General features: G+C 46.4%; 1 protein-coding gene across 2 annotated transcripts in view; it reads left to right on the top strand.

Annotated features, from left to right (window-relative positions):
- The window catches only part of LOC142571086 (nose resistant to fluoxetine protein 6-like), a 102,550-nt gene that overhangs the window by 50,718 nt on the left and 25,232 nt on the right, over positions 1–26,600 (top strand). For both annotated transcript variants that reach the window (XM_075679381.1, XM_075679388.1), the window contains exons 8-10: positions 1,022–1,108; positions 22,120–22,291; positions 24,487–24,569. In XM_075679381.1, coding sequence (XP_075535496.1) covers positions 1,022–1,108; positions 22,120–22,291; positions 24,487–24,569 — 342 coding nt within the window. The remainder of the gene's footprint in view (positions 1–1,021; positions 1,109–22,119; positions 22,292–24,486; positions 24,570–26,600) is intronic.

A 26,600-nucleotide genomic window follows, 5' to 3' on the forward strand; every position in this document is an offset into this window, starting at 1 on the left:
GAAACTGTCAACTCTCATTGGCAACTGCTTCTGTGGGATGGGCTAACGGTCCTACCGCCCTTTTTCTTTGTCTCTTTCACCTATAACAATCGAGACGAGGTGCTTCTTCATCAGTCTAGGCTGTAATCACTAAACCTGATAGAACAGTAAGACTCCGTACGATGCAACGCTAGTCTGGGCCGTAACCACTTAGTGGTAGAACAGTGAGACTCGGTTGGTCGTATGTAGTGACAGTTGTCCTAGGCTCTAACTTAAAGAAAAGTAGAAGAGTAAGGCGCTGTTTACTTGTGTGTTTTGTATCAGTGTTCTTTTGCTAACTCTGTATTTGACTGTGTAAATATTTCCGTTGCAATATATCTTCAAGTTTTGTTACCTCCAACCTGCCTCCTGCTTCATCACCGCCGATAATCACCTTGAAGAGACTTTGGTCGGCTTCAAGGAGAAAAGAACAACAAAAACTTCCCTCTCACTGCTCCGAAAATTAATCCGCCATTCAGGTGGCGCATGCTCCCGTTATTCACATCTGGAGCATCGGGTAATCGGAATCGGAATACCGGATCGACCACCCTAATGTACCATTAGTGAAAGTCGCATCTACAGACTCACAGCTACCATCAATGCTTCGCGAAAGTGCAGTGTCGGCCAATGGAATGCCGATTTAAAGGCTGGCGACTGATGACAGCAGCATTTGGCCCGTTTGTTCGCAGAAATTCTCACAAATTCAGGCATCTTCTAAATACTGTATAGTAATATAACGTATCATGTGCAGTTTTACTTTGAGCGAGCTGGATTTTTAAGCAGATTCCTTGGATGAAATTCACGCTTCTTGCTGCCTATTGCCGAACTTGCAATGTCGCTCATTTGCGCAATCCGCTACAGCCGAGATTAATATGCTCAGTGTGCGTAGAGTGTCTCGATTAGACAAATATAAAAAATGTGCCTCACTTGAGCTAATTGAGAATTGTGCTGGTTTTTATTATCCTTATACCCCGCACTCACCCGACCCCACCCCTTGCTGCAGTGGATTTCTCCTAGCTACAGTGGTATGCAAGCAAAAAAGGACTGGAATCGTCATATTCCTGTTTGCTGTAATTCGAAGATTGATCAGGTAAGTTTGCCATAGAAGGAAGTGCGCCTGTATAAATAGCAACACAGAGCTGTACCGTAGCGTGTTCATTTTCATTTATGTCACATGTATTTGCATATCCTTCAATACAAAGTTCGTTCCTGCCGAGTGGATACTAGCATATGCTTATTGTACTCATTAATAATCTATTACTTTACTGGCAAACGTCGGCGTCTCCCTTTTCTGACAATGTGTAGCAGCTGTGGCCTTATAATTTGGGCGATAATCACCAATGCGATTTAACATTGAATGTTTTCATTAAATAAGATTATAATTAGTGACATCAGGGGCCTTCTTAAGCTTGCAAAGCTAAAGTCAGCCAATACTCAAATAAAAGCGCTTTGCTAAAAACCTTGTGCCTATCACGAGCCTTGAGAAATACGGACTCAAAAATGCGCAATGAGATGGATTCATGTTCCGTTTATTCTTTATTTTTCGTGCGTTCTTTACGCCGTGCGGTGACATACTTGTTGCAACAACAATGCATTTTTTAATGTTTTGTAAAAGGTGGTAGTATCGGAAGACCAACTAAGTGGACAACCCTTCACCACTTACCGGCTTCATGAGCCTTCAAATAATGAATAAATTCAATTGGTAAAATTGTTTTCATTACTGGACAGGAGTCTGTATCCAAGCTAGTTGGTACACAGCTTCATTTTCCTTAAAGCAGGTCAAGCGCGCAAAGACACGGACGGCAAAAAGAAGATAAAAAAAGTGCTACTTCCAACTAATTTTATTTGCATGAGGCCCCGTATACATACATTCACCATTCAAGTCACGGCGCATGCGTCAGAACCAATGATAACTATATCACTGTGTCAAATGATGCCCCACAGTGCACGCTCATACCTTCACGTGTCTGCGGAACGCTATGATTACACTATGAAAACATGAAGCGATAAAATGTGTTGACCAAGAGATCGTCAAAGGATAAATTGGCGAGTATAAAAAGCTGCACTTTTCAAGAACGTCATTTTAAGCATTAAAGCACAAAATTAACTGAAACGCCAATGCATTTATTTCTCGGCAAAGTTCGGGAATTAATATCTCGGAATTAATGTCATCCTTAGATCGCGTTCCAAATTGATCCGCCTTTTGACCTCCACGGCTAGAACTTGTAAATTCTAATATCAGCCATAAGGCAATTCGTTAAAAGTTGATTAGTCAATTTTTGTTAGTCGATTACGATTTCAACGAAGGCGCCAAATAAAGCAACGGATGAGCGAAGGCGACACGGCACAACCACGTAGGTGCCTTCGGGGTGGTCCCGTGTCGCCTTCATTCGTCCATTGTTTTATGTGGCGCCTTCGTTGTAATCAAGTATTACCAACTCACCCACCAGCACGTGCTCAGTAGTCGATTATCGATTTCAATTTTTTTGTGCAAGTAGAGGCCGCCGCTTCGAGTAGACCGCCTCATGAACCAGAATACTGCTATCTGCCATATATGTATGGCAGATAGCAGAATTCAGCTCAATTAGCTAAATAATCACACTTGAAGACACTGACGAGAAGAAAGGTGGTTAACCGAAGGGCCCGATTTGCGAAAGTTGTGGGATGGCTCCACACCTGCGGCAAGTTGCTTGTTCATCCACTTTCATTTCCATTAATTTATCGTTTCTTTGTTTCATTTATTAAGCACAAGTATTTTCCCCTATGTCGTCCTTGGTGTCAGTGTTTGTTGGCTCCCTTTGAAGACATTGAGTAATTCAACAAAACTGCGAATAAATGCAGTTGGTCACATGAAAAGTCACTGTGTGTGTGTGTGCGTATATATATATATATGTATATATATATATATATATATATATATATATATATATATATATATATATATATATATATATATATGTAGGTGTGTGTGTGTGTGTGTGTGTATGTGTGTGTATTCTGGTTTATCACGTTTTCTTTCTGCAACACTGATATCACAGCAAGGCGTCAAAACATTTTATTAAACATTTAACTATACAACCAATCATGATTAATTAGCAAACGGGTTGCGGCCGCTACTCGCCCACGTAGTGCCTGCCGTGCTTAAAGGGACGCGTACCGATAAGACCATCCCGGCATAAGTTATGTCCTTCGTTCAAAAAATATGTTCTTAATAAGCAATACCGCCATGTATAGAGTAAACCCTCGATGTAACAACGCTGAATGGGAGCCTGACCTTATCTCTTGATATGCATTACCTCGTTATGGCAGCTGCATGCCCTCACGTGTGCTTCGATTGACCTCGTGACTTTGACTTTGACACGAAGTCAAAACTAGCATTACTTGTACAAGTTCGGATGTGATTTATATGCTCGAATGTTCTTTCTGTAAGAAACAATATATCGGGGAAACGGGCCAATCAATGAACTTCCCGTGAAACGGACATCCCGCGCACACAGCTAAAATGCTTCCCAAAGCTATCGCCAAACATTTCAACGAACCAGGTCCTAACCTTGACGAACTTAAACTCTACATCTCACAGACAAATTTCCGTTCTAAACGAGAACGAAAATACAGAGAACCATACCTTATCCATAAGTTCAAGACATACCAACCAATAGGCATAAACGTTTCAAAGGGAGCTTTAGAATCTATTCGCTATGCTAAATTTCAAGCTATAGACAACCACACTTGGTTCGGTTACTTTGTGTTTTTCCCCCTTCCACTTTATTTATTTATTTATTTATTCCATTCCACATTCCAATATTTTCCTTTATATATTTCTTTTTCACGAGCACCGGTTTCTGCCGCCCTTTCTATTATCTCCTTCAGAGACACGATAGCCCACGACTACCAGCGAAACAGGTAATAGAGGGGTGCTGTGCACATCGTTTGCACGCCGGTGACGCACGGCCGTTGACACGCGATTGACAGACGGCCCTGTCGCCGGCCTTGTGCACAGCACTCCTTTATTTTCAATTCGACACCCTCGCCGCTAACACACCTTCGCTTTTTGCCGCACCCACCCACCTTGCGCCCTCTCCCCTTTAGAAGAACCCTACCTGTATATAGTGCGACCAGGAAAGCATATGTCCCCTTCAAAAATTCTGAATAAAACCGCTACTGACACGGGATGGAGGCAGACGACAACCCAGGGTTGTACTTGCAACTGAATAGAGGATTGCAACTTTTATAGAAGATGGCACGTGTAAGCCGACAACCAATAGTAACCAGGATGACGTAAATACCAACAAAAAAAATTAAGATAGCAGAATTTTGAGATTAAAAACAACCGCATGCACGTGGAAGTGAAAAAGCTGATAGTGAGGAAGACAAAAGAAATAAATAACGCGTAAACGTGAGCAACACAAAGGAAATTAATAACACATGAAAAAGATAACAACCCAAGATCAGAAACCTGAAAGGGGACGAAACCACTCGTGGAAATGATGGCACAAAAAACAATACATAGCAGAATACAACTAAGGACTCACGTGGCAAGAAACCCCAGTCCTTTTTTTCAAGACAGAAACTGAAGGGGAACTTACGCAGTCGTCCGGTTGCGAACGTAAAATAGCCACTGCCCCTGTAATCTCTCTTCCAAGCTGTCCCTTCCTTTTTCCTATAACCTGTGTATGAGTGAACTGAGGAAGGAGCAACTACGTCAGTGAACTGGCAGATTTGAACCCCCAGCCTCACCTATGGAAAGCGCATGCTCTCGTAAACCATCATTACGGCATCTACCAGTTTGTCCGATACATAAACGCTCACAACTGAGAGGGATCTTATATATGATACCAGTTGTGTATGCGACGCGCTTGTGCTTTTCTAGATGCTTCTTACCACATGTGCCTTGTTCCGAAGTTCCATCTCAGTTGAGAGTGTTTATGTATCGGACAGACTGGTAGATGGCTTAATGATCGTTTACGAGAGCATGCGCGTTCCATAGATGAGGCTGGGGGTTCAAATCTGCCAGTTCACTGTCGTAGTTGTGCCTTCCTCAGTTCAGCCGTACACAGGTTATAGGAAAAAGGAAGGGACAGCTTGAAAGAGATATTGCAGAGGCAGTGGCAATTTTACGTTCGCAGCCAGACGAATGCTTTAGTTCCCCTTCCGTTTTTGTCGTGAAAAAAGAACTCCGCTTTCTTGCCACGTGAGTTCTTAGTTGTATTCTTCTATGTATGCTTCTTGTGCCATCATTTCCACGAGCGGTTTCGTCTCCTTTCAGGTTTATGATCTTGGGTTGTTATCTTATTCATGCTTTATTCATTCCCTTTGTTGTTGCTGACGTTTACGCGTTATTCATTTCTTTTGTGTTGCTCACTTTCAGCTTTTTTCACTTCCTCGTGTATGCGGTCGTTTTTTTGTTATTCCGGAAAGATTCTGCTGTCTTATATTTTTTGATGGTCTTTACTTCATACTGGTTACTATTGGTTGTCGGGCTACACGTGTCATCCTCTATAAAAGCCACGCTGCTTTTCAATACAAATTCAGTTGCAAGTACCGCCCTGTGTTCTCGTCTCCCTCCATTCCGTGTCTGTAGCGCTTTTATTCACAACGTCTCACGAACTGGCCTACAACTTTACCCTACTAAAGCCTTGAAAAAGACGTCAAAACTCGTCGGAACGTTGGCTTCCGCTTTCACTTCGTTCTCGTTTTGCTCATCGTCTTATATATGATCAGTAAGATATCCCTGCGTAGTCCAGAAAGATGGTGGCTGAGCCAGCGGAGCATAGCTACGACACGTTCTGTCTTTGTTTTAATATGTTCCATGCGACTGCGTCAGGCGAGCTTCCCATCGTAAATAACACCAAGGTACTTGACTGCATCAACTTGAGGAATGATTTCTTGGCGGTATTGTAGAAATATATGCACATGTGCAGTCAACAGAAGACTAGGGCCGCACTTTTGCTAACATAGAACGACATGCCTAACCTCTCTAGCAATGTATATATCCAGCACGTCTAAGTAATTCTGCAACGACAGGTGAGTTTCCGATGTAAAAAATGCGATATCGTCTGCATAAACACATACATGTAATTCCGGAGACAAAGGAATTACACTTTGCAATATGTTAAATAATCTAGGGGGACGAACAGCACCCTGTGGTACACCGCTTGTCTGCTTGTGTTTAGACGTCGAAATACCGTATTGATAACAATAAAACTCTCTAGCTCTCATAAATTCATAGTTCGAAGTGGTTGTATACTTCGGGAAATTCGTAGACTGAAGCTTATCGAATAGAATACAATATTCTACAGAGTCGTAGCTTTTGCTATATCTAGCGTCACCAAAGCTACGTACTCTCGTTTGCGGAGAGAAAGTTTATAGTGGCTGTCTAGACCTATATACGTGCACCATATGGAGTGCCTGGGACAAAATCCAATCTGACAATGCCTGAGAAGTGCATTATTATGCATAAAATTTGTTATACGGCCATGGACAGCACCTTCTATTAATTTGTCGACATTGAAAGCAAGAGAAATTGGCTCATGTTATCTATGTCAAGCCCAGCTGCTTTTTTTCTTTAACTGTGGGATAATTTTAGCTACTCTCCATTCTCTTGGAACTCATGAATCTCTGAGAGAAAACGTTGCTATATTTAGAACGTCCTGAGGCGCATAATCAAACAAACATTTTAGCATTCCTGTTGCAATGCCATTTGGACCTGGGGCTGACGCCGATAAGGATCTAATAATGCCCGCAAGCTCTGTCGCTGTTACTTCTACAAAGTAGTCTTCCGAGGGAGGTTTCGGGAGTACTATCGGCGTTTTAAGGCCAGAATACATGGAGCGAACTTTCACGACGAAGTTCGGGCGGCAGAAAATCTGCCGCGGCGCGACGCCGTATGTTCGTCGGGCTGCGCTACATGGAGCGAAGGCACGGCGGCCGCCGCCGGCGAGTCCCTGCGTTGTTATCACTGTGGCTAGACGAGGCAAATGCGCTGTAGTGAAACACATGACACAAAAAAAAACTTTAACGACAACTATATCGCTTTTGAATTGTGGAACACTCTAAAAACGCGTAAAATTTTGTTTAGAAATGATTTCTAGCGTTGTTATGTGTTTGAGACATTCATGTGCCGATGTAGATTAAAGAAAGCGGCGATGCTGGGCGGGTAAACAAATTTCGTCTCCTCCAACTCCGCGGCTCTGTTCTGTGGCTCAACGCGCGCGCGGAACACTTCTTAGCAGCCGAAATTAACTTGTCGTTAAATTCCAGCCGCGCCGCTTTGGAAGTCATGACTACGAAAAGCGGGAGACCGGCGTGAACGATAGAGCGGGATCGGGATACACGAACAAGCGGGGAAGCCTAGTCGGAAGTCGGGGCGGATAGTGAGACCTGATTGGCTCGCTTTGGGGCGCCGCTCGTTTGCCGCTTCCGGTATCGCTGACGCCCGACGAACTTTTCTGCGCCAGCTAGATCGGCGGCGAACGACGTTTTCTCCGCCGCCGCGCGTCGCGCGTACGCCGCCGGGCGTCAAACGCCGACTATTCGTCGCATATTCGCTCCATGTATTCTGGCCTTTATGCGTAAAACGTCGGGCTCTTCCTTGAGCAGTTTTCCGAAGTGACTGATAATCTCTTGTTGATAGCACTACTAAGTCGGTATTCGCGGGCACCGGTATAACTTTACGGGATTGGAGTAATCTGAGCAGGGCGTTTTTATTGCTAGAATTCGAAAGATATGTGTAGTGCATTGAATCGTAATCGATCTTAGCTTTTGAGACTATTCGCTTAAATGTTGTGGCTATATATGTGTTACGGTGGAAAAAGAGGACGAGGTCTTCGGCGGTGAAGATGACGAAGTGGCAACAGCCTCTCGGGATTCCCGGCTGCTGTATATATATGCGCCCTGTAAATACGCCGTGTACATGCTTTTATACCCGTGACATTTTGGTGGACGTACAGGGTATGCGTCTTCGCCACGAAGTTCCGCAGCGGACGTCTCACCCAGCCTGGGACTATGCTTCCAGTGGAAGGCACCTCCAGCTGCAATGCCGACTACGCATACCCAGTACGTTGCTCTATCTCAGCCGCAAGACCCCGGAAAGTTCGCTAGCCTCAATGGTGTTGACGTTGAAGAATGGTGGAAGATGTACGAGCGCGTCAGGAAGGTGAGCAGGTGGTATCCGACCATAATGCTGGCCAATGTCGTGTTGTACCTCAACGGAACACCGCGAACGTGGTTTTACACACACACGACGAAGAGCTAACCAGCTGGGACTTGTTCAAAGAGAAGCTGTCCGACGTTTTTGGTAATGCGTGTTACGTTTTGCGCCAGGCGTGCCGAAAGGATCAGACAAGTTCCGGGTGAACGACGTTTATTAACCCATGCTTGTGGGTTGAGGCTCGGCAAGAAAGAGGGCCGCTAGCAGAGTGCCCCTTCACTCTGCTTTTAACACTTAGTGGCGCATGCGCACTTCGCAGAGTGCTCTTATCAAGATGAGCGCCAGCCGACACAAGAATGCGACTGGTCGACAACTAGCCGCCAAGCAACAACTCGCCACGCGTGCCCAAACTGTTACCGAGTCGTATGTTTCCTACATTCAGGACGTCCTAGCCCTCTCTCATAAAATCGACACCTCCATACTAGAGGCAGAAAATGTTGGACACATTATCAGAGGCATCGCGGACGATTCATTCAACCTCCTGGTCTTTAGAAACATATCGACTGTCGACGCCATGACAAAGGAATGCCGCTGTTTCGAGCAGGCGAAGATTCACCGTATATACAATCAGTTTACACGGCTTCCAAATACTGCAGCGACCTCTTCCTACACCGACACCAACGACAAATCTAGCTCGCCACCTCCAAGCGAAAACCTCACCCGAATTGTACGCCGCGAACTCGAAGCATCGTTTCCTGCCTCGCCTCAACAGACGTCTTGGAAGAACACTGCTGAGACGATATCGCGGATCCAGTCCTTGGTTCGCCAGGACATCGCTAATATTGGTCTTCCCAGTGCGTGCTCCTTGAGTCGCCCTGACACCCGCCCTGCTCCTATGACTCGGTCCTATCGCAGTCCACCTCACAGTGTCCGTTATCCCTACACTACCAGGAATCCATAGGACTGGCGTACACCTGATGACAGGCCGATCTGCTTCTGCTGCGGCTGAATCGGTCACGTTTCCCATCACGGCCGGAGCCGTTGGCCGTCCCCTTCTCGAAACCCCTTCCGGAATTCAAGTTCGCCCTGAAGTTCCTCCCCCCGTCGCTTTTACGACGCTTCCGACTCCACTACCTCGACTCGCCGCTATGCTCGCTCGAACTCACCTCAACGTCGCCAGCCACGTCCACCCCAGCTTCACCGCTCGCCCTCGCCGACCTACCCAGGACCGTCCCAGCAGGAAAACTAGGCAATGCGGCACCTCGAGGTGGTGCTGCAATACCGGATTCGCCGCATAATCCTCCTTTGACGCTGCTTACAAGACATAACCTTCTTGACGTCCAAGTTGATGGCACACCCGTCACAGCACTCATAGATACAGGAGCACACATATCGATTATGACCAGCCGCCTACGCCGCCATTTAAAGAAAATCGCTACGCCTGCCGTTACTCGGTTCGTACAAATCGCCGACGGTAGCACGGTGACCGTGGTCGGAATGTGTGCTGCACGTGTGAGCATTTCCGGCAGCCATACTGTCGTCCATTTCACTGTGCTTGACTAATGCCCCCATGACCTCATACTAGGCCTAGACTTTCTCTCTGCCCACTCAGCGCTCATCGATTGTTCCTCAAGTACTGTGCGTCTTCACCTGCCTCTACTGGACGTTACTCCGACACTACACGAAATTCGCCTAAGACCGACTAATTTTGTTCACGTTCCACCACAGGTGTTGACATACATCGAAATGTCGCCTTCTATGCCAGTTCCCGATGGCGATTACATCTCCGTTCCCATAACTTCCATTGTTCTCACCCACAACGTTACGGTCCCGCATACAATTCTGATGGTCACAGAGAATCGCACGACTCACTAAGCAAATGCTGCCTAAAAATATCACCCTTGTTGGAATCACTGCTTTAGACGTTAGTTGCGTTGAGACTTTTGACGTCGACGCTTCCTGTGGGCCTTTGCAGTCTTACAAATGTACTGACAACGGAGACTGAACAGCTCTGCAGTCTATTGCTTTCCTACAAGGATATATTCGACTTGAACAACCGACCCTTAGGCCGGACGTCACTTGTGAAGCATTGTATCCATACAGGCGATAATCCACCCATCCATCGTCGACCCTACCGAAGCTCAGCTTCGGAGGGTCACATCATCAAAACGGAAGTAGACAAGATGCTAGCGAAAGATATCATTGAGCCATCGTCAAGTCCCTGGGCATCCCCTGTCGTGCTCGTCAAAAAGAAGGACGGCTCATGAAGATTCTGCGTCGATTACTGCCACCTCAACCGCATTGCGAAGGAGGACGTCTTCCCGCTACCTCGTGTTGATGACGCCCTCGATTGCCTATACGGGGCACAGTATTTTTCGTCCAGTGAACTGCGGTCCGGATATTGGCAAATCGCTGTCGATGATCTCGATCGTGAAAAGACCGCCTTTATAACGCCTGATGGTCTTTATCGCTTCAAAGTTATGCCTTTTAGGCTATGCGACGCTCCGTCAACCTTTGAGCGTATGATGGACTCATTACTCCAAGGATTCAAGTGGTAGACTTCTCTCTGCTACCTAGATGATGTTATTGTGTTCTCGCCCTCATTCAGCGCACACATTGAGCGCCTTTCAGCTGTACTTGCCGTTTTTGGCAAGGACAGTCTACAGCGCAACTCCAGGAAATGTAGCTTCGGCCACCATGAGGTTACTGTTTTTGGACATGTCGTCAATGCGACTGGCATCCGACCGGACCCAGAGAACATTCGCGCCGTCAAAGAGTTCCGTGTTCCACGGTCCGCAAAAGATGTCCGAAGTTTCGTGGGCCTTTGCTCTTACTTCCGCCGCTTTGTTGAAGATTTTGCCACCATAGCATGCCCTCTCACAGATCTCCTGAAGAAAAGTGTGCCGTTTGCATGGGGATCCTCTCAGGCCATCGCCTTTTTTCGGCTAACTACCATGCTCACCATCCCACCGATTTTAGGGCACTTCGCTACTTCAGCCCCTACAGAGGTGCGATGCCAGTGGCCACGGAATTGGTGCTGTCTTGGCACAAGTTCAACACGGGCATGAACGTGTCATCGCGTATGCTAGCCGTTTTTTGTCACCTGCGGAGCGGAACTACACTATTAGCCAGCGTGAATGTTTGGTCGTTGTGTGGGCGGTGGCAAAATTCCACCCCTATTTATACGGCACACCCTTTTATATTGTAACGGACCACCACGCCCTCTGTTTGCTTTCGTCCTTAAAAGATACCACAGGGAGGCTTGGACGATGGGCTCTGCGGCTGCAGGAGTATTCCTATTCGGTGGTGCATAGGCCTGGTCGCCTACATAAGGACGCCGACTGCTTGTCCCGCTACCCTGTACACACGCCCGCCTACACCGACATGGACGCTTCCGCAAGCGTTCTTTCCGTTTCCCAGCCATGACGATACTTTGAGGACCCTCATTGACCGAATGCAATGTGCTCCTACTGATCCAACGTTACGCTGCTTCATCCTCAACGACGGGATATTGTATCGACGCAGTTTCCATCCTGACGGTCCTCCCCTCCTCCTTATCGTTCCTCAACACCTCCGCTCAACCGTGCTTCCGTAGCTTCATGACGCCCCAACTGCCGGACACCTTGGGTTTGCTCCCACTTACGACCGCGTGCGCCCGCTTCTGCTGTCCTGGCCTCGCTCGCCCCGTACAGCGCTAGGTATCTGCTTGCAAGCCCTGTCAACATCGCAAAAAACCAGCAACGCTTCCTGCCGGGTACTTACAGCCGATCGACATTCCACCTGAGCCTTTCTTTCGCGTGGGTTTGGATCTCCTTGGCCCTTTCCCCGAGTCCAGCTCTGGCAACAGGTGGATCGCTGTCGCTACTGATTACGCGACGCGCTATGCCATCCCTCGAGCACTTCCCACGAGCTGCGCAACCGACGTCACAGATTTCCTCCTCCGTGATATCATTTTAGTACATGGCGCACCACGACAGCTCCTTACTCACCGCGGCCGCACTTTCCTCTCTTAAGTCATCACCGATATACTACGCTCATGTTCTACCAAGCACAAACTGGCTACCTCCTATCATCCCCAGACCAACCGCCTTACTGAGCGACTTATTCGGACCATTACTGACATGCTCTCGAAATACGTTTCACCCGACTACAAGGACTGGGATGTGGCTCTCCCTGATGTCACGTTCGCCTATAATTCATCACGCCACGATAGTGTTGGGTACTCCCCCTTTTACTTACTCTTCGGTCGCGACCCTGTCTTACCATTGGACACTTCACTCCCCTTGATACAGGATTCGAGGACCGAGTATGCCCGCGATGCTATCGCCCACGCTGACCATGCGCGCCAGCTTGCCCGTACTCCTCTGTTGGCATCGCAGGAATCTCAACGGCACGCTTACAATCGCCGCCATCGTGACACATAATTTTCACGAGACTCTCTGATGCTACTTTTGTCCCCTTGCCGCCGAGTGGGGCTCTCTGAGAAGAGGAACTTCTTCCACGCTACAAAGGAACTTCCTCCATGCTACCGTGTTCTACGCACCGTGACATACCCGTGACAATATATATAATCAGCCCAATGAACACGGCATTGGTTATATAAAAGTGTTTCCCATGCAGCTTTTTGACGTGTAAAATCTCGCTCCCACTCAGAATTACACCAGGGGCAATATGACGCACCCTAAGTAGATGGTATAAAAATTGAACCTAATTTTACGATTGTTTTAGAATTGAACACAGGCTCATTGCTTTATTACCTCCCTCTCCATGGCCTCCTGAGCGCTTAAAGCTGATTTTAATGCATTTTAATAATTGCATAATAAAAAAGTGCGCACATGATTAGCTAAACTAGTTAACGGGGTAACCAGTTAAAAATTATGGGAAAGTGATCACTGTAGTACTTGAGCCAACAGTCTAGCTTCCAGGAGGTGACAAACATGCTCGAGGCAGCAAACGTCAGATGTAAGGCAGATCGCGACTGACCCCGAACGAAAGTATCTGCTCTCAAATTTAAACAAGAGAAATGGTTTGCAAAACCCATTCCCACAATTAAGCGTTTGCCACAAGTTCGCAAACACCACGATACGTGATGAGAATTAAAATCCCCCACTAGTATGGCGTTCTTCTGACTGCAAGCAATAGATGTATTGAGATAACTGGTATCTTGCCCTCCAGCGGAGAAACACGTGTTAATTATAGGATAAGGCGTGCAACCAGGAAGTGTTATATCCAATGCTAACAGTTCACAGTCTGGTGACATTATCTGGTACGCTATAGTAGCTCTATGGCAGATCTTTGCTGATAGAAAAAAACTAAACTATCGCCTCGGGAAAGGCGATCCAATCGAAAGCGTCGGAAATTTTTAGATGAAAAATTTGACAGGTAGCAAGCCAAGTTTCTTGTAAAATAATAATATCTGAAAAATATTTTAAAGCAAGATATAATAAATCTGATGCAGCAGAAAGTATGGAACGACATTTCCACTGACTTACTGTTAAACTTCCTCTGGTGAATAAATCCTAGCAGCAGAGACTGCTTGGTCTAAAACGCTCTTTCAGGAAGTCCTTGTTAGTCGGAATCTCTCTCACGTACTTCTTCCCCTTGGAGTTCGTGGGAGAGCTAGACTTTTGCTATATCGGGGACTTTGTTCGTTTAAGAGATCGGGCGTCCATTTGTACATCTTGATTTTCCATCCCCTCTCTGTCGGAGAGGCCGATGTGGTCAACTTTCTCAGAAGTTGATGGCTTTGATAAATTGTTATTGTTAAAGGCTGCGCCGCTTCTCTAGGTGGATTCCGCGGTAGACTTGGCACCTGATGCTCTGTGTTGGCTTCATTAGTAAGTTGAAACCACGGAGCTATTTCTGAAAACATCACCTGAACAAGGGAGTCGGTGAGATTTGTCACAATGCGCCCTCTTGCTTTTTCCAACGCATTTATACGGAAGCTGCAATAGCCTGAGAGATTGAGTGTTCCATGCACGATGTTTGACAGGCTGTTATACTAGCATACCCTTGAATCTTGATCTGCATTTCTTTAATGGCCTTACGACGAGAGCATCGACGTCTATAAATTATTTCGAGGAATCGCACTTTTTTTGACCTGACAGGGCAATTAGGCTCATCTGCATGGTGGGGACCACTGCAAAGGCAGCAGGACTTATTTCGGGAAGAACAGCCATTTGAATTATGGACTTCTCCACAAATTCGTCATTGTTTGTTGGACCTACAACCTTATATGGATTGCCAAGCCGCCAGCACTTTAGACACTGAAGGAGACGAGGTGATAAAGGAACACCTCGGTATATAAGTGGCCATGCCTTGGTTTAAGATGGGCGGTTCATTCCAGAAAAAGTAGCAATGACTGTTTCTGTGGGCATGTGCTTATTTTCAGTGACACGGCTGCAACGATACACAGAAATCGCGCCTGCCACTGAAAACATTTTCAAAATTTCTGCCGTACATAGACTTAGGTCGACACCTCGGACTAGGCCTTTGGTACATGCTAGGTGATGAGGAATGAGACTGCTCACCGGATGCGTCGCAAGAACATCGCAGGTACTTCAGTAAACCTTGAACACAAGCCCGATCTAACGAACAGCAAAGGATGCCCCCTCGGCCAAACTTTCGAACTTCGCTGATTTGTTTAAAATTGGCCGAGGCCATCCGGAGTTCGGTTTGGATTGCCTTGGGATTCTTCATGCGAATCACTCCACCATCCCTCGGGACCGAAGCCGTTGGTACGTTGCTCGTCCCACTGCGTAAGAAAAGCTTTACCGGTAAATCAGGGGGAGGAATAGAAGCTGACCAGGAGGAAGCCTCCTGGCCTCGCGATGAGAGAGACATTGCAGATAAGTAGCAAATTACTCGAAAATGTTAACAGGTATTGGAACAAAAGGCCAAAATCAATTATCTAAGAACAAAGAACAAAATAAAACCGTCAGCTACTTGACCAGAATCAGCGTTCCAAGCGGAGCGGAGCAAGAGTCGAACGAGCAGCTTTGTGAAAGCTGAGAGTTTTGTGAGCCCTGTGTTTTTGCCGCTTCGTTCTCGAGGAAGCGACAGGCAGTACGTATGTAAAGTCGTAGCTCGCTGCTGCGACCTGTACCTTGAAAGCGACCGTCTTACGTGACGGAAGGACGGTTTTTTTCTCGATGGGTAAGCATAGAACTGCTTATGCATTTAAAATAGAGGTTTTAATGGAGAGGAAATAGCAAGGAAAGATGGTTCAGATGGGCAAAATGCTATACTGCAATAGATGTCTATAATATCTGATGAGTTAACGCAGGCTAGTTGACTATGTGTGTTCGCCCCCTTTAAAAGGAAATCACAATAGAAGCCATCATCATCTTTATCGGGTAACGCGATGCAAAAGCTAGCTGCGCACAAACGAAGAACTGCGTTAAGATTTTCACTTGGAGCGCAGCTCTTAGGCGCCCGTTCCTGCGGCGAATGTCGGCATAAGGCTGTTTCACATGGCGCGATTTTCAGTCAGCGACACAGCGAATTCCGTCGCTCAGCGACCGCCGCGACGTCCTGGGCTCTCCGCGACTGCTATTCCAACAAGTTGGTCGCGCCGTCGCTCAGTCGCAGCGATCGGCGCGATGTGGGAGGGGCAATGTTTGTTTCACCGCGCGTTGGTGGCTCTGTGGAGCAATGTCGCGCGTCAGTTCTAGCTATGTTTAGGGCATACCCACAAGCGTTTGCGGGTTAGGAGCTTCACACATTTTTTTTCGCTTACACAATTCGTTTGAAAGGAGAAGCTACACGCTATCCAGATCGGGAGAAGGACGCCGCTTCAACATAAGGCACATGCCCACTTGATTGCCGCCGTCGTCAACCTCTTCATCCCTACAAATCACGCCAGCTGCTTATATAGATGCACACTCAACAGTAGTTTGTTCTTCTGCAAAAGCAAATACTCATCCAGGGGAAGAAGTTGCGGCTTCCATAGTAATAACGAAACTAGAGTGTATTAAACGGAATCATCCCACCGACGCAGCGCAAGCCGCACGCTCATACTTGCGGTGCTGTGCAGCGCCTCACTCATCGTATCTGCAAGCTGTCGTAAAGTCTCAACCCTTTTAAACGTTAAAAATCGTGTACCTATTTTATTATCGAATAAAAATAGGAAAATTCGAATATTTGACTAGTTTCCTTGTTTTTATTTAACGATGCAGGCATGGATACTTTGTGAGCAAGAGGCAACCTTGCGCATCGCTGCCACGGATATCGGGCTGCCGCAAACGCATGTGAAAGCTGTGAGCGAAAATCGCTCTGCGACGTGCGCGGCAGAACGATTTTTTTCGCCCCAATCGCGCCATGTGAAACAGCCTATACGCGTATGTTTAACCGAGCGAACGTTCAAAGTGAAAGATGAAAGAGCGAACGCGTAGTGCAGGAGGGATTAAAAATCAGCGAGAGCGAAGAGAGCGCAAGGAGGAGGCTTTGTTGAAAGCGTGAAAAGAAAAGCGTAGTGCGGCGACGATGGCTCCGAGATGGCGCCAGAGTAGAGCGCGTCGTCTGGGAGGTCTGTGTGCGGCGGCTGCTGCGAATCGCGCCTACGCGTCACCCACGCACTGCCTCTCGCGATCTCCAGGTTAGCGAGGCAATCCCGCCACGTTTCGCTCTGTTTGCAGCGTGCCACATGAGATAGATTGTCTGCGGAAGCCAATATATCGCGAAATGAAAACACGCATAGAGCTGCGCTCAAATTTCGTACTAGGGAGTATCGTAATTGTCAGTGAAATATTTTTTTTCGTCCCGCGTTTGCCATTTAAATTACTGCTTCCTCTAATGCAGCAATTATAGTTATCCATCTCTGCCGTCGTCTTGCGCGCACAAATAGTGGCCCAACAGGTGTTGCAGTGTATGTGAGTGTGTTGTTACAGCGCTTTCACGAAAGGTTGATAAGCCATGTGATTACTGATAAACGTGAGCAGAGACCGTATTTCGTAATGATCTATTTCATTTTCCATTCGTATCATTCGTGCTGTCATGAGTCCGATCTTGGCTACAACAACGGCTGCGCTTCGTCTGAGCCAGCTGTAAAAGGAGCTAGGAATGTAAAATGAAATAGATACTATACAACTTGGTCACAGGATGCAGAAGAATGACTACGTATGTGTATCAGTTAATCCCGGCAATGGTCAAACCACTTGAATTGAATTCCGGGGTTTTAGGTGCCAAAACCACGATTTGGTTATGAGGCACGCCGTAGTGGGGACTTAATTTTGACCCCCAGCGGACCACCGCGAAGGCACGGGACACGGGCGTTTTTGCATTTCGCCCCAATAAAAAAGTCGACGCCACGACCGGGGTTTCATGCCACGACCTCGTGCTTAGCAGCGCATCACCATAGCCGCTAAGCCACCGTGGCTGCTGGTTAGACCACTTATGCCGATCGTATACAGGCTCTCTAAGATGCATCTTTCCTCCACGTGCCAGAAGCCACTTCCTCCGCCATCACGTTTCGTGTAGGCGTAAAAGTAGACGCGGTACACAACCTCCGACTCGAGAGACTAAGATGGAGCGTATTGTGCGCACAGAGCGCCGAGGGGTGTGTAGCGAACGTCTGTCACTGTCATTTGACCCCCGTTTCTCTGAAAACCATTTACCTCACCTGGCCTCCACGTGGGGGTCATTGCGCCTGCTCCTTCTTGAGAAGTGAGGTGGCTGCCCGACAGGGGCGCCACCACTGCAACTCGGCAAACCTGTTTTACTGTGGAATGAATGAAGCCAGTCTACTCTTCCTTCTCAACCTGTCGAAACGTGCGTTACTTGCTTCCGCTAAACCGAGCTCCCGACAAGTGCATGCGTCAATCGGCTAAAACGGCAGAGTGCGGTGCGCAGCTGTAGCGATAGAGGGCACGCGTGGCCGCCGACTGGCACGAGGCCGGTTTGGCGCGTTGCCCGTCGACAGCTTGCGGGAGTTTCGAACAGCTGACTCAGATGAGTTTCAAGCAGCGTCCGGCGTAACCGGATTTCGGCCTAACCGGTGTGAAAGCATCAGTAAATATTGATTGTAAACCATACAATGTTCCTTATATATATTAGAAGCAAGGAAGGTTTGCTTTGTTAAAAGATATTTTAGATGCTTGTGTTTCTGAGAACTTCAAGGGGGAATTGCGTTCACTTTTTTTTTTACCGCCGTTTCCCGGAGGCTTCCGGATGCGACGGAAATTATGTAATCACCTGACATGGCGGCAATTGGCTTGCATTTGGTCCTATGGGTAGCCGTTTCTAACCCCTTTATCCCCTTCGCGTGAAGCGAATGGTGTTTCTAACCCATTTACCGCTCGGCGGAATAGTTTGGGCGTTACCTGGGCGGTCTTTCTGAAATAGTATCCGGATATCGAAGGATTAAGGCCTAGCCTATTGTCGCACACAGGTGGTACACTGTAACACAGGCAGCTAGCGATGCTTCTGATCATGATGATGATGATGATGATTTATTGGCTTCTCCTTTGAAACGGGGTGGTAACAAATAGTCGCTAGCCTACTTGAGTTACTCAGGTATGCTATACATGTTTTTCATTTTCGCATTTATGTACACATATCTCTAATATGCTTATCATCTTCAAAAATTGCGTATCTCAATTTTAAGGCAACCTATGCCTCTAACAGATCCGGTCCTGTCACTCTGTTCCCTGCTCTTTTTTTCACCAATACTCCAAAGGTCCCTTGCTTATCTCGACTGCTGACCGGTTGATGCTTCCGTCCACTTTAACTCAGAGGGCTCTGCAAGTGAAGGGTGGCGCCATCTGTCACCGCTATTAAAATCACCGAAACACGTCACGCGGTGACAGATGGCGCCACCTTTTTGTTGCGGATATAATTCTATCGACTCTATCTTTTCAATCAACATTCAATTGAATTTGCTTTGGATTAGCGTTTCTTCGTGCAGCATAAGCTTGCGTCTCTCGTCCGTGCATCAAGACTCGGAGGCGTCTAATTGGTCTTATTATTATTTCATGAATCCTTTGCGCATCCTACATGCATAAGCTTCTCGTGGCTAAACTTTATGCTTCAGTGACATGTGTGACAACCTCTAATACCTACGTCAGCAGCGACGGCTGCATCGACGGCAAAGAATACAACAGAGCGCTCTAAGTTGCACCACTACACAAAGCGTGTGCCTGATGAACCAGCGGGGCCTTCCATAAGAGCAAGTAATGCTACAACCGGGATAGTGGCTCAAACTATGCAGGTCGACTACCACGCGCTAATACACACTTCAATGTCATATATTAGCAAACCTATTTGTGACTACTTTCACTGGTCGCATGTACCACAGTGGTTGGGCGTTTCGAGGCGATCAGGCGCATCGCGCTCTTATTACTTTCCTAAAAGAAACTAAGGTTCACGTTTGTAGCCTATTTCTGTTTACGGTGACGGGACATCATAACTATTCTTCTATTTCGACATTCTTTAGTGACATGACCTGCAGTGACCTACTGTGTGGGACCTGTACTGTGTGTTTTGATTATTCTTTGAGATTTGTCATCTTGCTCTTTCTTTTTGGCCCCTTCGGATGGCAGTTGCCAGCCTCCTTCTCGCTTTCCCTTTCCTTTCTACAGTATAAATGTTTTCAAAACAAGTAATAATAATGTCAACCAGCGGCAGCCGCTTCTGCAGTAATCTACCTTGGTTCTAAAATAAAAATGAATTCTGGGTTTTTACTTGCCAAACTACGATCTGATTATGAGGCACGCCGTAGTGAGGGACTCCGGAAATGGTGACCACCTCAGGTTCTTTACCGTGCACCTAAATCTTAGTATACACAGGTACAGCTTTTGCTGCTACGCACCAAACATTCCACAAGCCCCAATGCGGTAAACGCGTTTGTTAAATGAATCTTCCTTTACGACGACCGATGACTTTAACGGTGCCTTGGTCGACGTGCTTGGTCAGAATATGTGAAGAACGAGTTGCCGAGGTTAGCACAAGCTTCAGCGTGGTCCCACTCTGCGAGTGTATGCAAAAGCTTCGCTAACACCGATTCATACAATGCGTGCGACCTGCATAATTTTCCCACGGAAAGTCACCCCCGCCAGCATTATCAAAAGTAAATTTTCAGTGAACGACACTATGTCTGCGCTATTTGTGCACATCCGTCGTGACTAACGTTATTGCCGACGGTCAGGCGCACGACTTCCTCGCCTTGTGGTCTGCTCCGTTCTCCTCGGAGAAAGCTGCGCAGGCGCCGGTCCTGCACGTTGGCTCCTCTCATTGGCCCATACACTACGTGCCTTTCACTGCACTGCAAGTTCATTTTGAGACGGACAATAACCTTCAAAGGTGAAAAATATATATTAACTGGTACACTCTAAACCGGATGCTATAATTCTCTCTCATGCGCACCACAATACTCACTGTTGCGGATCTCGTGGACTTCCTGTATCGGTTAGCACTTCAAAAAACTGAAGCAAAGCCTGTTAATGAACAGGTGCGCTAATAAATAATTATTTCATGTCAGAGGATCCCGCACTTCATAACTCGGATAAGCAAGTTCAAAATCTCGGAAACGTTTGCTACTGTGTCACTTCCGCGGCTCGTTAAACAGACCCATTTGAAATTTCGATTATGCACGAGCAGTTGTAAATTGCGCTCTCAAAGGAGCGTTTTATCACAATAATATTTATATAGAGTTTTGTAGTAGCCGACACAGTTATAAGCTAACGAAGCGTTGCGAACCCTTCTCAGGAGCATCGCCCGCAAGCGATTCCCCTGCTGTCTTTCTCCCATGTATGACATAAGGCCCACGTGACGGTCACGTAACAATCCCGCCTCCTATTTCTTTCGTCTCCCTTCTCTTTCAAAATGACCGATTTCTATCTCATTCAGATGAGTTACACACCTTCCTTCGTGCGACATTTGCGTCAGTGACGAGTGTATCGAACAACTCCTCTTTGTCTCTCCCCCCTATGACGAGCTGCGCCTTGTACTCCGTACCACATTAGATTACCTGGTTTGAAGACCGAAAGTACTTGGACCGTGGCCACAAGCCTCTCAAGCCCAGCAAGCGACACGCGCGTTACTACAGATCTTGAAGTCGATAGTTCTCAGTGAGCGGCTGTTCACTTCCGGATGACACGACCACTTCGTGTTTTCTACCATTTCTTTGCTTTCATCCCCTGACAGCGTTTTCCCTGCCTAGGGTAGCAAACCAGAGTCTTGTTGAACTCCCTGACTTCAACTTCCACGTTCTTAGGCTCTTCTCTTGATGTGCGCAGTACTGGGAGAGGCGGTATTGCGCGCACTCGTTTCACGGGAGCTGCTTGCGCTGCAGCAGGCTATTTCTTCGGCGGCGCCATGCATGTGGCGTCAACTGTCTGGCCTCCTCCGCGAAAGATGTGCGGTATGATCAATATGCGAAAACCATCACTGTGTGATCTGCGCTTGAAATGCCCAAATTTATTGAGATATCCATTAACGCCTACCTTCATCGCGTGTGTCACCGTATGTTTTTAAAGCGAAGCATTCTTTCCCAAGATTGTGCCGTTGCTTGCCATGTTAGATACCTAGGAAGAAATTCTGGCCGGTAATGTAGTGCTACTTAGCGCACCTGTTTTCTGCCTCATATAACAACAAATCACGACAAAAAAGCTTCTATTATAATCTCGGCTCAAAGACATCTCCTAATTTAGGCGCACAGCTAAACCTCTTAATGGAATAGTGCATGATATTCAACGGTTTGTTGAATTGACTTAATCCCTTTTTATATTTGGTCTACCTTGTTCAAAGGCTATTAGTTAAGTGCAACTCGGTACGTGCCCCGTAGGAGCAACGCAACAGAAAACAAGCGCATAAACAGTTTGTAGCGTTGTTTACGCAAAAAGCTTCGCCCTACCTAAATGCCAACACTGCAGTGGGCGTGCATAGTATTCTTTTCGTTCTTTCTCAGTTTTCATAAGTGCTGGACGGACTGTCAATGACAATTCACACTCTTTCAGAACCATGGTTCCGGTATTCTTTCTCCTCATGTGCCTATACCTGCTGCCGCTCATCACGTCTGGACCGAACGCAAAGGCCTACTTTGAGAGTGTGCACGAAGACTTCCGAAACCAGTGGCTGTTTCTGCTGCTGCAAGTGCAGAACTACCGCTTCGAAATGAACGCTGACACCGTAAGGGCCTTCTTTGCTGCGCCTGCTAAGTTGTTGCCGTTGCAACACAAGAAACGATTCCTTGTTTTCGTTATCATGCGTCTTTGAGTGAAAGCTTTGATCTTCGTTACCCGCCGCAGCGACTTGGCTGCTATGGCCTTGCGCTGATAAGCACGAGCTAGTGGATCTGAATCCTGGCCTCGCCAGCCGCATTGCGATGGGGGCGAAATACAATAACACACGAGTACCATACATTAGATGCGCGTTAAAGAACCCCAGGGGATCGAAATTAATCCTAAGTCTCCCACTACGGCATGTAGCAAAATCAAATCGTGGTTTTGGCACGTGAAGGATTGGAATCAAATTTCTTTTCTCTTCGCCACAGAGGTCTCAAAAGAATCACTCAGAAAAAGGGTTACAATTTACGTCCCGGAAGCACGAAAATTGAACTAATTCTGGAGTTTTATTCGTCGAAATTTCGGGATGCTTGCGAAGCATGCCGTAGCGGAGGACACCGGATTAATTTTCACCACCTGGAGTCCTTTATCGTGCACCCAATTCACGGTATACGGGAATTTTCGCTTTTCGCACCCATTCAAATGCGTACGTCGCAGTCGGGATTCAATCCCACGCCCTCGGGCTTAGCAGCGCAACGCGAAGTCTACCACCCAACCCCGGTGGCTGTCCCAGAAATGTGGTTTTCAACTGTGGATATCACTCGATTGTCGAATTCATGGAGTCCTTTGGTCCTTGCTCACATGATCACCTTCAAAACGTCGCCGACTGTACAATATTATCATGAAACATATGGGTAACAGCGCAAACAGACGACTACATGAAGGGTGCGTGTGCGTGTCTCCCTTCTTGTGGTCGTCTGTTTGCTCTGTTACCCATATGCTTCACGATGAACCAACTCGCCCAAATAGAAGTATTGATGAACAAGATTAGCCCGGAGAGCCCGTATGTGCAACGCCCTTTTAAGCGCAGGTGACACTCAGTACGTTATATACACCTGCACGGTTAGCAGCAAATGGTCCAGAAACTCTCATTTCCTACCCCGCGCCTATAAGGCTGCAGATTTCAGGGCCCTCGTCCATTGAACACTGAGGGCTCCCAGTTAGTAGTCTTGATGTCGTGACCTTTGGTGAAGGTTTGCGCGGAAAGCAGAAACAATCCGCAGATGCGCAAACCCGTTGTTACTGCGTAGATTCATATCACAAAAGTTTGATAAGTTTTTTTATTTATTTACGTCCCTTTTAATGTTACTATATATAACTTGCCTTAGATTTTCCGAATAATTGAAAAAGAAGCAATGTACATAACAAATTCTAAACAAGTTGCAAATTCATGTTACATTCCCCAATAAATTTAGCTCTGAGTTTAGGACGGATGTCTATATCGTAGACTTGAAGCCTGTCATTCTACGAACGATATCATTTTGCAAAATATACTGTTAGCGCAATTTCGAGTATATATATATATATATCACTCCACCTGCTTCTTTAAAGAAAATGGTGCGTCGCGCGCCTTAACGGAGGTAGTTCGTAGCAGCTTTATCTCCGCGCTGTCTTAAGAAACATTTATTTTCAGAGCGAGCGCTCATGAAATCAATTGCATGTACAGGATTGGGCTTCAACCTTTCAAAACTTACGAACAATCCGCAAGCAGTTATTACCTTGGCGTGTTATAGACGCATTGGCGCCAATTGAACGGTTATATGGGACGGAAGTGTGGTCTAGATGTTCCATATGTTCCATAAACAGGAATAAAAGAGCAATATGTGCAGTGAACTCAGCCAATAAAATCGCGCACATCCTTCGCACACAGGAGGATACAAGGGAGGACATTAAACGGTAGTTATGCCTGTACACTTATAAACTTCAGTAGGACGCAATTATTTTTTGCGCCATAGACGGGCGTTGTCACGGTGAGAGAATTTGATAAAATTGGCTAAAATCGAGCTAGTTTTAAGGATTCTGCAGAGATAGGTTCCGCACCTTTTACCGAAGAGAGATATACAGCGTGCCCGATGGTTTCGTCGCATATGTAGCAGAGCATGCAGTAACGCCTACAAGGTTACACTGTGAACTTAGAGCACTTTTAAAAGTCTTGCATTGCAATCAATACTCCAAAGATACTGCCTATAGAATGTGTTGAAGAGTAGACAAGCGACAGCCTCGAGAAAATGTTGCCAGTTACTTGCTTTTCTATTGCAGCGAATGTTTCCCCACTTGTGGTACCTATGCGTAGACTTCCAATTCTTCATTGTCAGCCTGCCGATACTTCTGCTGCTGAAGAAGTGAGTAATTTTCTTGCGCAGTGCATCAATTTTTGTTTGGCCAGCATTCTGTGGTGATAGTGCTCTTGCTTGCTCATATGCGTACAAGTTGTGCACAAGACGAGTTGGTGGCCAATAAAATTACGTCTAGCGTTCAAGTTCGAGCTTTCTTTTCTAATTTTTCCATATTTTACAGCACGAAAAGACTGACCGGGCCAAAAGGCTATAATTTGAGATAGCGTAAATATAGAGGGCGCCTCAGAGCAAAACGGTACGTTTGAAATACGAGGGGATGTGTCACAAAAAACACGCAAAAATGCACGTTTATGATACCGAAACTGCAAAAAACGCCGCCGTTACTGCGCGCCAGAAATGATGCGCCACCCAGAACGTTAATAAGCAGCGAGGCTCTTTGGCATGACCGACGAGGTAAGGCGCTGGAAATCTCGGAGGCGATGAGCTGGAAATTGTGTCGCATCAGCTAAACATCAGATGCACGCTTCGTCTGATAAGGTGCTATTTAAATGTTGATACTAATATCGACACCTACCAGCCCTATAGCTTTTCCACGATTTCTTCAGTAGTGCACACACCATAACCAATTTAGTCAATTGGAAATTTGTTGCAGTTTATTTGTTTATTTAGGGATTTATTTATTAAATTCATACAACGTCACAAAGGGGACTGGTGAATAAAGTTACAAAGTCAGAAAAACAGCAATCATAGATCTAAAAAGTAGAATATACAGGGCAGCAATCTATAAAAAAGCAGCAACAAAAGTGAGTCTTATTTACAAAGTTATTTGGCATTAAAAAATAAAAATAAGTAAGGACTATACGATTAATACAAAAAAGTTTACATTCACTTTAGCATACGCAAAAGAGGAAGGCGAGAGCCTGCGTGCTAATGAGGCATTTATTAAATTACTTTGAGATGAGCCAATGGTTCTGCGTGGTTAATGGCAGGTTAGAACGTCGTTGCAAGTCGGTGAAGACCATTAAGACACAATGAATTTTGTTTTCTTTCAGCACTTCAATCAACGATTGTAGCTACATAAGGCTTGCATATATGGTGCCTTCTACTTTCTCGTAGCGCAGGCAGCATGGGAGGTAGACGAAAAAGCAAATTAGACAAACACACAGTGCTAAATTTCAACAACTGATTTATATCCCGCTCTCGCAAGCTTCCTCAAAACGTCATAAGTGTACATTGCTCGGCAAATACAAACAAAACCGGGAAATATTTTCGTGGCCACACTGATTATGTAGAAGGGTGTCCATTCAATGCTAACAGAGTTAATCGAGCTCTTTTATTCATAAAGAAATTGATGGCTTACTGGCGCGTGCGCTTCAATTTTCGTGCGATAACGCCGGACGGTTGTCGTATTTCTCGACCCATGAGCCATCTATGGCTTTGGCCTTAAAAATAAGCTGATACAGACGCGACTCTTATTCATACAATGTTACATAAGTAAGACGTTTTTCAACTAGTTATGGTTTTGAATCGTTGCAATTTCCGCAGGGAGGTGACGAGATTTTACCGGAACTGCAGAGGAACCGTCCCTAAGGCCCTATTTCAATAACTTACAATTTATAAAGCTCATATTTCAAATTCAATCTGAGTTTTTTTTCACCAGATCATACTGGATATTGTACGCAATAACAACCAGCAACTTCCACATTCGCCTTATCATTCGCCTCTGTCACACGGTGCGATTAAATCTGCACATGCCCATAATCTGACGCAGCTGTGGCGCGAGCAACTACTCAATGACTAGATACATCTTGAAGGATCAGTCATGCGCAATGTATTACATGTGTGCCTCAGATAATCGCGACGCACAAGGCGTCACATAACATAATGTACATGCTCTTTGCATCAGCATTTCTTTTTCCCTATTGGGGAAACAGGAAAGCGTCAGCAGCCACAGAAACGACAGGCTGCATCACGAGCACTCGCACTTCGTGCTGCGTAATGCACGCTGCATGTGATGAGACGCTGGCGAACTAACTTTGACTGGTGATGTGAGCGCCTCGCAAATGGACGTCCAGA

The sequence above is a fragment of the Dermacentor variabilis genome, chromosome 1, assembly GCF_050947875.1.
Source record: "Dermacentor variabilis isolate Ectoservices chromosome 1, ASM5094787v1, whole genome shotgun sequence".
Taxonomy (NCBI): domain Eukaryota; kingdom Metazoa; phylum Arthropoda; class Arachnida; order Ixodida; family Ixodidae; genus Dermacentor; species Dermacentor variabilis.